At 39.6% G+C, this 13,760-nt stretch overlaps 2 protein-coding genes across 3 annotated transcripts in view; both read right to left on the reverse strand.

The window, feature by feature from the left end:
* LOC143286989 (neuralized-like protein 4) lies at positions 1-7,945 on the reverse strand. 2 transcript variants are annotated; one of them, XM_076594982.1, is made up of 3 exons: positions 7,437-7,945; positions 5,775-5,813; positions 1-5,607 (listed from the first exon to the last, which is right to left on the reverse strand). In XM_076594982.1, exons 1-2 carry the CDS (start codon positions 7,689-7,691, stop codon positions 5,778-5,780), a joined length of 291 nt encoding a protein of 96 aa, XP_076451097.1. In that variant the 5' UTR covers positions 7,692-7,945; the 3' UTR covers positions 1-5,607; positions 5,775-5,777. The 2 variants fall into 2 exon arrangements, with proteins under 2 accessions (XP_076451097.1, XP_076451096.1); XM_076594981.1 differs by lacking the exon at positions 5,775-5,813 and adding an exon at positions 5,950-5,988 and having other exon boundaries at positions 2-5,607; positions 7,437-7,935.
* The window catches only part of LOC143286347 (uncharacterized), a 21,780-nt gene continuing 15,789 nt past the window's right edge, over positions 7,770-13,760 (reverse strand). The window contains exons 4-5 of the mRNA XM_076593889.1: positions 13,339-13,509; positions 7,770-7,793 (exon numbers count right to left, since the gene is read on the reverse strand). Coding sequence (XP_076450004.1) covers positions 7,770-7,793; positions 13,339-13,509 — 195 coding nt within the window. The remainder of the gene's footprint in view (positions 7,794-13,338; positions 13,510-13,760) is intronic.

A 13,760-nucleotide genomic window follows, 5' to 3' on the forward strand; every position in this document is an offset into this window, starting at 1 on the left:
ACTCTCTCTCTATGTCTCAAGATGCAGAGAGGAAGAAGTGTGAAGGACCTTGTACCAGATCCATCAAGATGAGACAAATCTCTATTAATGAGGGTAGTAGGTAACAAACTCGTTATTGATAGTTAACAAACTCTTTATTAATGAGGATAGTATGTAACATTCTTTATTCATGAGGGTAATGCGTAAGCAAGTACACTTTTTTGTTTTGTTTTTTTATACAAAATCCAGACATCGGTGCAAGAAACATCTCAAGCTGCAAGGAAGCGATTTCAAGGTACAATCATCTAAAAATCACACTATGGAAATCGACTTTTAACTGAAAAACACACATTTTACTGAAATCTCTGCTGATTTGCCTTGAACTATGGCCTCGTCTTCAACTATATACCTGTACAAAACAAACCTCCATAGTGTAAATGATCTTTGCACAGCTAAGTTTGCTTGGTGTTGAGAAATTTCCTCTGTCAGTGGAGTTAGCTTAGAGGTTGGAAAATTCCTAATTTTAAGCAAACTTACTGCTGCTAAGATTGCTCATGCAACCAAACTTTGATCTTTTACAGAGTTTTGGAAGACTCCACTATGCTGGACTTTGTGTGTGTGTGTGTGTGTGTGTGTGTGTGTGTGTGCGCAGATGTCTTTCCCTACAACATCAAAACTGTTGCTGACTGGGCTCCCCCAGCTAATTGCTTGCTGCACACAGGACCTCTGTTTATCGTCTCATCCGAATGACTAGCATCAAGACCACCACTCAAAGTCTAGTGGAGGGGGAGAAAATACTAGCGACTGCCGGTGTGATTCGAACCAGTGCACTCAGATTCTCTCGCTTCCTAAGCAGACGCATCACCCCTAGGCCAACACTTCACACACCATCACCTGGCTGACATGAAATAATTGAATGATTTAGATGCTTACACAGATCCTATCCTCGGTCAGGGACCAAGCTCTAAGCACTTTATAAACACAAGAGGCTTTTGCACAACAGTCTGCCTACCTGGGGAATAGCTTAGATGAACAGACAATAAATGAATAAATGAAGGGCTGCCAGATGGCATGACCGAGCGATCAAAGTACTGTCAATTTTAGTCAAGAGTTGAGATATTTTTTCCCTAGCTAAGTGCATAATAAATTTAAAGAGTTACAGCTGAACATAGCGCTGCTTGGATAGATCGTTCTTGCAACATAGGTCAGGTCCTCAGTGTTCTCGTTTCACTTACACTTTAAATACCTAAAAACAGAAATCATTATTGCATTGAAAATAAAGGCAGAATTCAGAGAACAAAACTGTTCACAGAACTACCCCCCCAAAACGGAGTATGGCTGCCTACATAGCGGGGTAAAAACGGTCATACAAGTAAAAGCACACTGATATACATGTATACAGTGGAACGTGGGAGTTGCAGCCCATGAACTAAGAAGTTCACAGAACTGGTTAGAAACCTGGAACATATATTCCAGTGTCCAATTAAAGTTATGCACCCTCATTTAAAAAAAAAAAAAAAAAAAGTCCTAACATAAGAATGAGGCGAAGCTTAAAGATGCTTTGGCAGGAAAATGTAAAGAAAAGGAAGTTGGCGAGGTATTTGACTTCCATTGTCCTTTGACTTTCACAAACAAAGCAAGCAACAAAGCAAACCAGACTTCTGGACTGATGAAAAGATCTTTGGAAACAGAAACATTTATTAAATTAGTAAAGGACTGGTTAGACCTCATCTGGAGTATGGAAATTTGATTCAGAATCATTATTTAAAAAAGACAGCTGTCAATTCCATTAGAAAAGGTGCAAACACACACACACACACACACGCACACACTGTAACAACTGAAAGGGTGGTTCGATTCTATTCCAAGAAAGAGGGGAGTAGACAGGGGATATAGAATCAACTGATGATGCACACACTCACTTGCTCTCCTCACATTAATAGCAGGGCCACATGGAGTGTTTACTTTACAATAAACATAGGTAAGCAGTACATACACTAAGCAGTTCACCCTACTTAGCGAAAGCAACATACACTAAGGCAACATACACTGCCTACTTCAAGTACTTAGTGAAAAGTTCACCCTACACCTAAAGCAGCACCTACAAGCAGCACACCTGGAACACAAAACACAAAACCAAAACCTAGGTCAGAAACTCTCAAAATACCTGGAAATCGCTGACATGAAAGGCCTATACCCTCTCAGCACCTTGCATCACGTGTCCACCAGTATGCACCCCTCTCACACATAAATCTATGTGAGGTAATACAAACTTCATCAAGCTAACCTGCCACCAGCAGTGACATACCATACTGTGTACAAAACATATCACTGACCAATACAACCCTGTGTTCAACACATGTTACCCATCATTCAATTAAACTGTGTGTTACCATTACCAAACAAATCTCCTCTTTGCCTTTACAAAGTGTCCCACTGACACAGGTACATGTATGGAAATCATTACTTCCAACATATCTCTGGTAAACAGCAATATGCAACATAGCACTGACCCTCAGTGCTCTCATAGTTTACCAACTCATTAATCACATTACAATGTTCCTTCCCACTTTGTCTGAACAAAGTAAACCACTGACACATAGCACAACTCCTACACATGTTACCACAACTACCAACAAATCAACATGTGTTCCACAACACTTGCTGTTACCCCCATGTACACACACACAAGAAAAAACCCTCAACACACACTGACAGTGTGTTAGCCTATAGATCTGTTCATTTCACATTTAACCGACACCACCTACTATATACAAAACAAAAGTAATACATCAAAAATACAGAACAAGATATCTGTAACAAAACAGAAGAGGGGGGGGGGGGACTCAAAAGATACAGGCCAGTACTTCCCTCCACACATTAACCCCTTTTCTTTCCACCAGCCACAAGATCAACTTAAACTGGCTGTTCACGGACACAAAACATTGTTCCCAACAAAACCAAGTTATCAACATAGTATAAAACCATTTCAAGTCATGTACTCACAGCCCAACAAGGATTTCCTTGCACCTCACATCACCGTTCAGTCAGTCAGCCTGTGTCAGTCAGTTTTTCTGGGAGAAAGCTGAGAACTGGCTGTGCTGACTAGTTTCATCCCTTCCCACAACATACTGTGCATACTAATGTAAGCTGCAACACTCACTCCCCCAACTAGTTGAACTGAAATAAGCAATCTTTGCTTGTCCTAGTGATGCTATGTGAATGACTGACAGATTCACTGCTTAATCCCAGTTCGTCCAATTCAACAGATTGATCTGATTTGCTACAATTCTACCCACTTGGCTATACACATTCTATGACGCTATGTGAATGACTGACAGATTCACTGCTTAATCCCAATTCATCCAATTCAACAGATTGATCTCATTTGCTACAATTCTACCCACATGGCTGTACGCATTCTATGACGACATGTTCACTCGTTTACGTCACAAAGAGATTGGGGAGACAGGACAATACAACTCTCTGCATGTTAGCTGGCATGATCAAAGTTCACATTAGCATAAATTCTCCCTAGCTTATGTTCCGAAGTGCTGCCATCTACCTCAGCTGTGTTTGTGAAAGGGGAGATGGGGAACAACTTGAAAGACAGGCCACCACAAGGGATGTTCTGACATGCCGACACTATCATGTTTTAACACGCCAACATCTAGTTCAGCACGGGGGTTACGGCTGACATCACATAACCGTACGTGTTTCAATGACTGGGCCTGGTGATGCAGACTTGCTGACCAAAGACAGCCGACTTGGGAGTGGGGGTGCGGGAGGGTGGAAGGAGGGGGGGTGGCACGGTGTCAGCGCGACCTCAAAGACTTCACTTTGGACAGAGCGGGAAGGGAGATAAGAAGGGGTGTGGGTGGGGGTGGGGGTGGGTGAAGGGATGGGGAGGGAAGGGAGACAGAGTGTGGGTGGTGGGGGTCACACTGCCAGCACACTATAACAATATATATATTGAAAAATTGTTCTGATGTCATGCAAAGAATGACTGGAATATTTAGTGCTAAAATGTCAAGACCAAGGGGTAATTTGATACAGATTACAAGATCATGAAAAAAATGATGCTGATACCAGTAAACTACTGAGAACCCAGTTACAAATGTAGAAACAGTGAAGGGAAAGTATGTATTTTAAAATGAAGACAATTAAGCACAACCACCAATAACTTTACTTTTGCTAACAGAGTTGTTCATTACTGAATGCACGCCCCAAGTCTAGTTAATTTGCATCAAATCATAAACATTTGAAACTAAAAGAACTGACACACAGCCATCAGCCTTCTTAAAAATAGTTCCATCTACAAGTCCTACCATGAGCATACCATAAAATATTTCTCACTCACAATGAATTTGACTTCTACTATTATTTCTACAAACAAACCATAAGCCTTTTCTCGTTCACAATGCATCCCTCATCTACTCCTATTATTTCTAGAAACAAACTGTAAGAAAATTCTCATTAACAATTTCTTTGTCTACTCTGTTAGTTCTATAAACAAACCGTAAGCAGCTTCTCATTCACAATGCATCCTTCATCTACTACTATTATCACTACTACAAACAATCCGTAAGAAATTTCTCATTAACAATTTCTTTATCTACTTCTGTTTTTTCCACAAACAAACCATAAATAAATTCTCATTCACAATGCATCCTTCACCTACTACTTTTAGTTCTACTAACAACCACGAGAGATTTCTCATTTACAATGCATTCTTCATATTATTCTATTAAAAAATCATACGCAATTTCTCATTCAGAATGCATTCTTCATCCACTGCCAATATTTCTACTGACAAATCACAAGAAATGTCTCATTTACAATGCATCCTCCATATAATTTCTACTAACAAACAATAATCAATTCACAATGCATTCTTTATCTACTACTATCATTTCTACAAACAAACAATAAGAATTTTCTCATTTACAATAATGCATTCTCCATATTATTTCTACTAACCATAAAAAGTTCTCATTTACAATGCATTCTTCATCTACTACTATTTCATTACTAAGTAACCATTAAAAAAAATCTCATCTACAATAAATTCTTCGTATTATTTCTCCTGACAAACCACAAGCAAATTCTCACTCACAATACATTCTTCATATTACTTCTACTAACAAACCATGAGCAATTTCTCATTCACAATGCAGTCTTCATTTACTACTACTATTTCCACTCACAAACCATAAATTTCTTATTCGAAATGAATTCTTCATCTTCTAGTATTATTTCAACTAACAAACCATTGGAAATTTCTCTTTCATAAAGCATTCTTTAAATCACACTCCAAATGATCAGTTCTCTGTCCAAGCAAAAACACATGTTTCATTCACAAAGGCACTCCAAAATGAATGTTTATCTACAACACACAACATCTTGGTCTCTGAACGGTTTCTCAATCCAAGCACACACACACACACAACTTTCTCCTCCGTGAAACGTTTTCATTCACACAACACAGGGCATCCAAAAAGAACAAGTTCTCGGTCCAGCTACGGAAAGGTCCACAAAAAGCAAGATGCTTCATCTCTCAGATCCGATGCCTGACCCACAGCTCCTGACAGGAACACTGATCATGTCTTTCTCCACGGCACCATCCACCTTTCAAAGCCCCAGTCTGGTTGGTGGCAGCGCTGTAATCTGGAAGTAAACAGAGAGTGTGAGAGTTAGTTTGTATGTGTGTGTGTGTGTGTGTGTGTGTGTTCGTAGTGTGTGTGTGTGTGTGTGTGTGTTCAATGACTCATGTCTTTCTCCACGGCACCATCCACCTTTCAAAGCCCCAGTATGGTTGGTGGCAGGGCTGTAATCTGGAAGTAAACAGAGAGTGTGAGAGTTAGTTTGTATGTTTCTGTGTGTGTGTGTTCGTAGTGTGTGTGTGTGTGTGTGTGTGTGTGTGTGTGTGTGTGTTCAATGACTCATGTCTTTCTCCACGGCACCATCCACCTTTCAAAGCCCCAGTCTGGTTGGTGGCAGGGCTGTAATCTGGAAGTAAACAGAGAGTGTGAGAGTTAGTTTGTATGTGTGTGTGTGTGTGTGTGTGTGTGTTTGTAGTGTGCGCGTGTGTGTGTGTGTGTGTGTGTGTGTGTGTGTGTGTTTGTTTTGTATGTGTGTGTGTGTGTGTGTGTGTTTGTTGTGTATGTGTGTGTGCGTGTGTGTGTGTGTGTGTGTTCATAGTGTGTGTGTGTGTGTGTTTGTTGTGTGTGTGTGTGTATGTGTGTGTGCGTGTGTGTGTGTGTGTGTGTTCATAGTGTGTGTGTGTGTGTGTTTGTTGTGTATGTGTGTGTGCGTGTGTGTGTGTGTGTGTGTTCATAGTGTGTGTGTGTGTGTGTGTGTGTGTGTGTGTGTGTGTGTGTGTGTGTGTGTGTGTGTGTGTTTAATGACCCATGTATACAAGGCCAGGCAAGTGAGATTTTTTTTTCACCCATGGATTCAAGGCAAAACGAGGAAGCTAATTCTTTTTTTTTTTCAATTTTTCTTTGGGATGTGTACACAGTTTAAAAACAACAACAGAAAACATGTCTTCTGTTGACTGAGAAATGCTTTCGTCATCATGAAATAGACATAAATGCAGCTGATTATTTCAGACTTTAGATCCCAATCACCAATGGACAGTTTGAGACAAACGAGTGAAGCCCACTGAGGGATGAACTGACTGGAAGACGACAGAAAAAAACCAGACAGATTCAATTCATCACAGCTAACCAATCAGAACGCGCTCACTTTGAACTGGACAGAAGTTCTCCTTTCTTTGCGCTGTCTTTTAAAAGTTTGACCTGTCTGTTCTTTATCTTTTCTGGTCATCTGTCCTCTTGAATTCACTGATGTCATTTCTGTTTATCAGAACAAAACAGTTCATGGTGTGTCTTCCTCTCCATGTGTGTGAAAATGTGCATGTGTAAGAATACCTGCATGTGCTCATTTCGTGTGTGAATATGTATAAGAAAAAAAACACAATCAAACAACAAGTGAGGATCTTGTTCTATCACAAACCTCAACAAAATACTACTACTTTTCACGTGACAAAAAAATGAATGAGTTTATGCCCAAATCCATCAAATGCAATAACAGAGTGTGTAGAGCATTAGACTTTCAACAAGAAGGTCCTGGGTTCGATCCAGGTGTCAGCGCCTGGTTAGTTAAGGATGGAGATTATTCCAAACTCTTTCAGACCTGCTAGTGCCTGAACCCCTTGCATTAATATACACAAGCGGAAGATCAAATACACACATTAAAGACCCTGTTATCTAAGTCAGCGTTAGGTGGGTTCAGGAAACATGAACATTTCCACCTTGCACACCCTTGAAAACGGTGTATGGCTGCCTATATGGCAGGGTGAAAACAGTCATACATGCAAAAGCCGACTCACAGATGCGAGTGAAGGTGAGAGGAGCAGCTCACCGATGCAGAAGGAAGGAAAAACTCGCCCTCACCTGCTCGTAATAGTCCACCACGTCAAACATGGCGTAACAGGGATCTGTCAGGCCACGGGCAGCGATTCCCTGATCCTGACCGTCCACATAGAGATGCAGACAGTGTGCAGAATCCAGGGCCAGCCCCACACGATGGTTCTCTCTCAGGTCACGAAGTGCTGCTCCAACCTTATTATTGTCGTCCTGAAGGAAAAGAAAAAAAACAACTGCTGAGGGCCAAGTGCTGTTTATTGTGGTGGTCTTGAGATCATGCATGGTGGCTGTAACCTGGGTTAAACCATGGTGTTTTTAGTGTTGGACATGTCAACAGGGATGGAATCAGAAACAAGGGTTTCAGCCATCAGCCATGTTTTCAGGCTGCTTTAAACACAGGCATTTTTACTTTCATTGTCATTGTTTTCTTGTTGTTGTTCTTGTTGAGTTTTTTTCTTTCTAATACCTGTTCATTTATTCAGTCATTTACATTTCTCCTATCAGTGATTATATCTTCCTCTGTGTGTATGTGTATATGTGTGTGTGTTTGTGCATGTATGTAAATAAATACATATATGTGTGTGTGTGTGTGTGTGTGTGTGTGTGTGTGTGTGTGTGTGTGTGTGTGTGTGTGTGTGTGTGTGAAATTCTGCTTCAGTTTTGGAAAGTATAGCAGTTTGAATAAAACTGACTGACAAACTGAATTAAAGATGTCTAATTATCAGCAGAAATCTGAGTTTGCAAAGCTCTCCTGGCTAGTGGCAGACAAATCATTGCAATCCATAGGTGTGTGTGTGTGTGTGTGTGTGCGCGCGTGTGTGCATGCGTGCGCGCGTGACTGCATGTGTGTGTGGTGTGTTTAGGGTGGGTGTTTAGGGTGGGTATGGGTGGGTGTGGGGTGTATGTGTGAGGGGGGTGGGGGGAGGGCATGGGTGGTGTGCTTGTGAGTGTGTGTGTGTGTGTGTGTGTGTGTGTGTGTGTGTGTGTGTGTGTGTGTGTGTGTGTGTGTGTGTGTGTGACAGTGCATGACAGACTGACAAATGGTAAAATACACAAAGAGAGGAAGAGAAAGAACGACTGAATGTGACTGTATGCATGTGAGTGATACATGAACGTATTTGGTGGAACAAACACGGTAATAAATCTATGCACATGATTTTCTTCCAATACATAACCTTCACCATACTTTGTGGGCCAGATGGGCCCATTTTTGTCCATGTTTTGATTTTTTTTTAAATCCAGCTCTTATCAAAATAACTCTAGATTACATGTATCCCTGAATGATGTGAGCAAATTTGAGCAAGGTTGTCTACCACATTCAGAGCACTGACTGCGAGGAGAACTTTACAGGTAAAACAGAGACACCACTGGACAAACGTTTCAAGGAACATCTAACCAGAAGTGACAGCTTTCCATGAGCGTCTTTCAAGGCAGAGTCATAGTCCTGACATGGAGGGGACTGCAGTGCTGTGCACTGAAACCCATTCCTGGAAGAGGAAGGTAAAAGAAGCGGTCAAAATCAATACAGGAAAGCCTAGAATCAACTGGAGAGCTGCCCTGGAACTTCCTTCAAATTTATGCCAGACTATTACAACATCACAGTCGGGCGCCTGTGGCCCAGCTAACTTTAATGCAGCAGCGTACTTAGTTCGCTCACAGCCTGAAAAGACTCAAAATGAGAAACCTTTAAAAGCTCTATCAGCCTGACCAACTTTCCAAAAAATCAACAGTCATGTGACTGAGTTGATGACACATCAATCGGTCATTTCAAACCTGTATGATCAATGACCAATGACAGGCACAAAACTGATACCCTGCATATGCATCTAGTGTGTGTGTGTGTGTGTGTGTGTGTGTGTGTGTGTGTGTGTGTGTGTGTATGTGTGTATGTGTGTATGTGTGTGCATGTGTGAGTGTGTGTGTATGTGTGTGTGTGTGTGTGTGTGTGTGTGTGTGTGTGTGTGAGTGTGAGTGTATGTGTGTGTGTATGTGTGTGTGTGTGTGTGTGTGTGTGTGTGTGTGTGTGTGAGTGTGTGTGTATGTGTGTGTGTGTGTGTGTGTGTGTGTGTGTGTTTTATCTTCAGTTTAACGTCTATTCACTTTAAGTGTTTTTAGACGGAAAGGAGTAAAGAAGTGGATAAAGGAAAGGGAACGCATGTGAATATTAGTGTAAAAAAGTATTCATGTTATTTATCAGAGGAAAAGTACATTATAAGAAAAAGGTCTAAAGAGATTGTGGTGTATATTGAATGAGGTGTCATGGGAAGGAGAATATGTATATGCATATCAACAAGTATTAACCTACAACAATGTAAATATAAATAACAACATTAATTATAACATATCAAAGGAGGATACCAACTGGACTGGAGTTTTAAAATTTCCGAAAACATTCTAAGCAATGAATAATCATTCAAAATCTTTTCAGTGGCTAATGAAATATTGGAAGAAAAGTCATCAACTACATCTTTAGGAATTAAATGTCTATGCTCGGACAATGAATGAGCAGATGACTTACAGTTATTTGCTTACCGCATATACATTTTATATTTTTTAGAAAATTTTGTACGAAAGGCATTTAAACAAATTCTATACATTAGACTTGTAATTTGTCTTGAATGTGCTGCTGGTGTCAAATGTAGAACATCTTTGGGATTAGCTGCATTCTTTGTGTTTACACAACACTGGTAATATTGATTATTTGAATCTATAAGTAATTTCTTAAATCGATTTCTAGATACATTTTCTATACAACTTATGTACTCATGTAGATCTAACTGGATGTCAAGTTGTATTGCGCCTTCGAAATTACGTGCTGCTCTTCTAGCTGCTTGGTCTACCCTCTCATTTGAAGATATTCCACAGTGCGAAGGTACCCAACAGAAAGTTATTTTAATGCCCTGTTTTGTCAGTTGGTGAATAATATGTTTTATTTCCATTGTCATCTCAATTCGCTTCTTTGAATTTGGAGATTCTATAGCTTGTAATACTGACTTCGAGTCTACACATAATAGAATTTCACTGACAGTTTTCGGAATGTCTGAAATATAAATTAACGCCACAAGTATGGCTATAAGTTCAGCTGTGAAAATGGAATACTGTCTACCAATATAGTATAATTTTTCTATTCTAAATGAAGGAATTACAAAAGCCGCTCCTGAATTACCATCTTCTAGAACAGATCCGTCTGTGTATATTTTTAGATAATTAGAATATTGATTTTCTATATGGGAGAGCACTTCAGGTTTTAACAAAAATGGTGACTGGTTCTTGGATAAATCTGTATAATCCATGTCAAAGGTAGCTTTACACTGCTCCCATTCAGGGACTGGTGAAAAAGTAGGTATTTTTGAAATTTGCTTGTCTTTTGATTCCGTAGCACTAATGATATCTGATGCAAATGTATTAATGGATGTCACAGACTGTATCGTCTTAGCTCTTTTAGCAAAATAATTTTGTGAACTTAAATCAGCTGCTTCTTTTGAAAAGGTTTCACATGCGAAAGATTTGATAACGAATTTCGTGGCTGAAGCTTTCCTTTGTTCATCAAGAGATAAAACACCTGCTTCTCTGTAGGTCCCTAAATTTGATGTAAGAATGAGCACACCTAGAGCAAGTTTATAAGCCTTACAATTGATGCTTTGCAGCTTCTTTAACAAATGCAGTGGAGCACTGAAAAATACCTCTTGAGCGTATGTCAAGCGTGAACGTATGAGAGAGGTTGCGACAGATATCAACGCTTTGGTATCTTGCCCCAGTGCTGTTTACAAATTATTTTAAGGAAATTTATACCTTTTCTTGCTTTGTTTAGTATATAGTCAATATGATAATTCCACGAAAGCTTTGAAGAAAGATAGACTCCCAAAAATTTAACATATTGTGTATATCTGATGATAGAACCATTTATTGTAAACACGGGGAGTTTTACTGGGTCTGATCCTGTATTAAATAGCATCATATTTGTTTTTTCTAAGGACAATGATAAGCCATTTTCTGTCATAAAGTTGCTGATTTTATCAAGTTCCCGCTGGTATATTTTCTTTATGCGTTTTACACTTCATTGTCACCTTCATCCAAAAACAAATGTCATCAGCAAATTGAACCAAGACTGTATCTTTAGCTAGCTTGTTAGGTAGATCTGCTAATAATATATTGAATAAAATCGGCGAAATTACTGATCCTTGTGGTAACCCCATATGTAATTGTCTGGGGTTTGAGTAGGTGTTTCCTATTCTTACTTGTATAAATCTGTCTGATAAGAAACTTCTAATATAATCATACATGTTGCCTGTGATACCGATATTTTTCAGTTATATAAAAGTCGAGCATGCCACAGTTGGCCGTATGCTTTTTTCACATAAAAAAAAGTCGCTAGTACATTTTCTCGCCTTGCAAACTGTTACTTTACCTGTGTAGTCAGTTTGACTAGATGTTCTCTGGAGGATCTACCTTTTCTAAAGCCAGCTTGGTTTATAGGAATTACACTATGCTTCTCACAATAATGAACAAGTCTTTTTAGAACAATTTTTTCCATTAGTTTGCATATGGCAATTGGTCGATAACTGTTTTTATCTGTTCTGCATTTGCCCTGTTTGTGTATTGGGACAACAATTGATTGTTTCCATACAAGAGGAATGTCACCATCAGACCAACATTTCTTTAAAATTAGGTGTAAGAAATCAGTCAAATTTCCAGGCAAATGTCTCAACATTTCGTTTGAAATTCCATCTAAACCAACTGCTGTTTTTTTGCTGCCGAGATTTGAGAGACATTCCTTTATTTCATCTGGTGTTATTTCACTATTTATATATAGGTGATTTACGCTCTCTGAATCTTCGTATATTTCATTTTTCTCTTGGCTTTCTCTGAACTTTCTATTTTCTTCTGACAAACCAGTGTTTCTACTATGATTACCAAACATGTCAGCCAAAACCTCTGCCTTTTGTGTGTGTGTGTGTGTGTGTGTGTGTGTGTGTGTGTGCATGTGTGAGTGTGTGTGTGTGCATGTGTGAGTGTGTGTGTGTGTGTGTGTGTGTGTGTGTGTGTGTGTGTGTGTGTGTGTGTATGTGTGTGTGTGTGTGTGTGTGTGTGTGTGTGCGTGTGTGTGTGTGTGTGTGTTCTCTCTTTAATTTAGCGACTTTTTACTTTGAGTTATATTAGACATGTCATGTGTGTGTATGTCTGTTGGTGTGTGGGAGGTGGGGTTGAGATGGAGTTTTAAGAGGGATATATAGAGGAAGGATAAACTATAACAATGGAATAAGCAATTCATAAACATCTATGAAACAGCAATTATCAACACGAATAACAATAAAAGTAAAATTATCTGTGTGTGTGTGTGTGTGTGTGTGTGTGTGTGTTAGTGAGTGTGTGTGTGCGTGCGTGTGTGTGTGCGTGCATGCGTGCGTGAGTGCATGCATGTGTGCAAGCTTGCGTGTGCACGTGTGTGCATGTGCATGTGTAACTTTGTAGAACTTGTATGTTTGCATGTATTTTTATCAGTTCAAATGAACATTCATGTTTACAAGCACATTCTTGCAGACTAACTCGACATGCACAAAGACATACACAAATACACACTCTATGTGTGCATGTATGTGTGCTTATGCATGAACATGTATGTTTGTTAGCATGTGTACACATGTGTGTGTGTACGTGTGTGTGTACGTGTGTGTGTGTGTGTGTGTGTGTGTGTGTGTGTGTGTCTGTGTGTGTGTGTGTGTGTGTGTGTGTCTGTGTGTGTGTCTGTGTGTCTGTGTGTGTGTGTGAATGTGCATGCAATACATAATGCATAATGACATGCTCTCTTCCTCACTGTGTGTCTGTCTTCATCTGCATGCACACATGTGATCTCTATATAAAAAAAAAAATGTATACACAACACAAAGACAACAATCAAGTGAAGTGACACATGAAAAAGATACCATACCCGGACACCAGAGCAGCGTGTACATGAAGAACAGATCCAGGCTGGCCATGTCATGTAACCCGAATACCAATCCAAAGCCAAGCTGTCAGGGGAGACAGTTGTCACACCAACAAACATGCTGTTGTGACCAAAATAAGTCCCACGTCCTGACTCCCACTTGTCAATATGTACCTGTACGACATGTCCCAGCATGCACATTCATATACATGTATACAAATCCATCCACAGTGACACATACATGCAGTACACACAATACACATAATTATACATTATGTCAGTCGAAAAAGAAGTGTGATGTGTCCGTTGTATTACACAGACACTGTATCCATAAAATAATATAAAATTTTTTTTTTTTTTTAAGCAAAAGAAACCAAAGATCACTTTTATAGATATATACATAGCTGAAGATCAGTTTCATCAAT

This window comes from Babylonia areolata, chromosome 10 (assembly GCF_041734735.1).
Source record: "Babylonia areolata isolate BAREFJ2019XMU chromosome 10, ASM4173473v1, whole genome shotgun sequence".
In the NCBI taxonomy this organism is placed as follows: domain Eukaryota; kingdom Metazoa; phylum Mollusca; class Gastropoda; order Neogastropoda; family Buccinidae; genus Babylonia; species Babylonia areolata.

Bases quoted from the DNA above. Each gene is read 5' to 3' on its own strand.
- LOC143286989 (XM_076594982.1), bottom strand. From the start codon at position 7,691: ATGCATGATCTCAAGACCACCACAATAAACAGCACTTGGCCCTCAGCA. The intron at 5,814-7,436 runs GTGAGGGCGAGT...GTTTACTTCCAG, and splicing joins TGGTGGACTATTACGAGCAG to ATTACAGCCCTGCCACCAAC.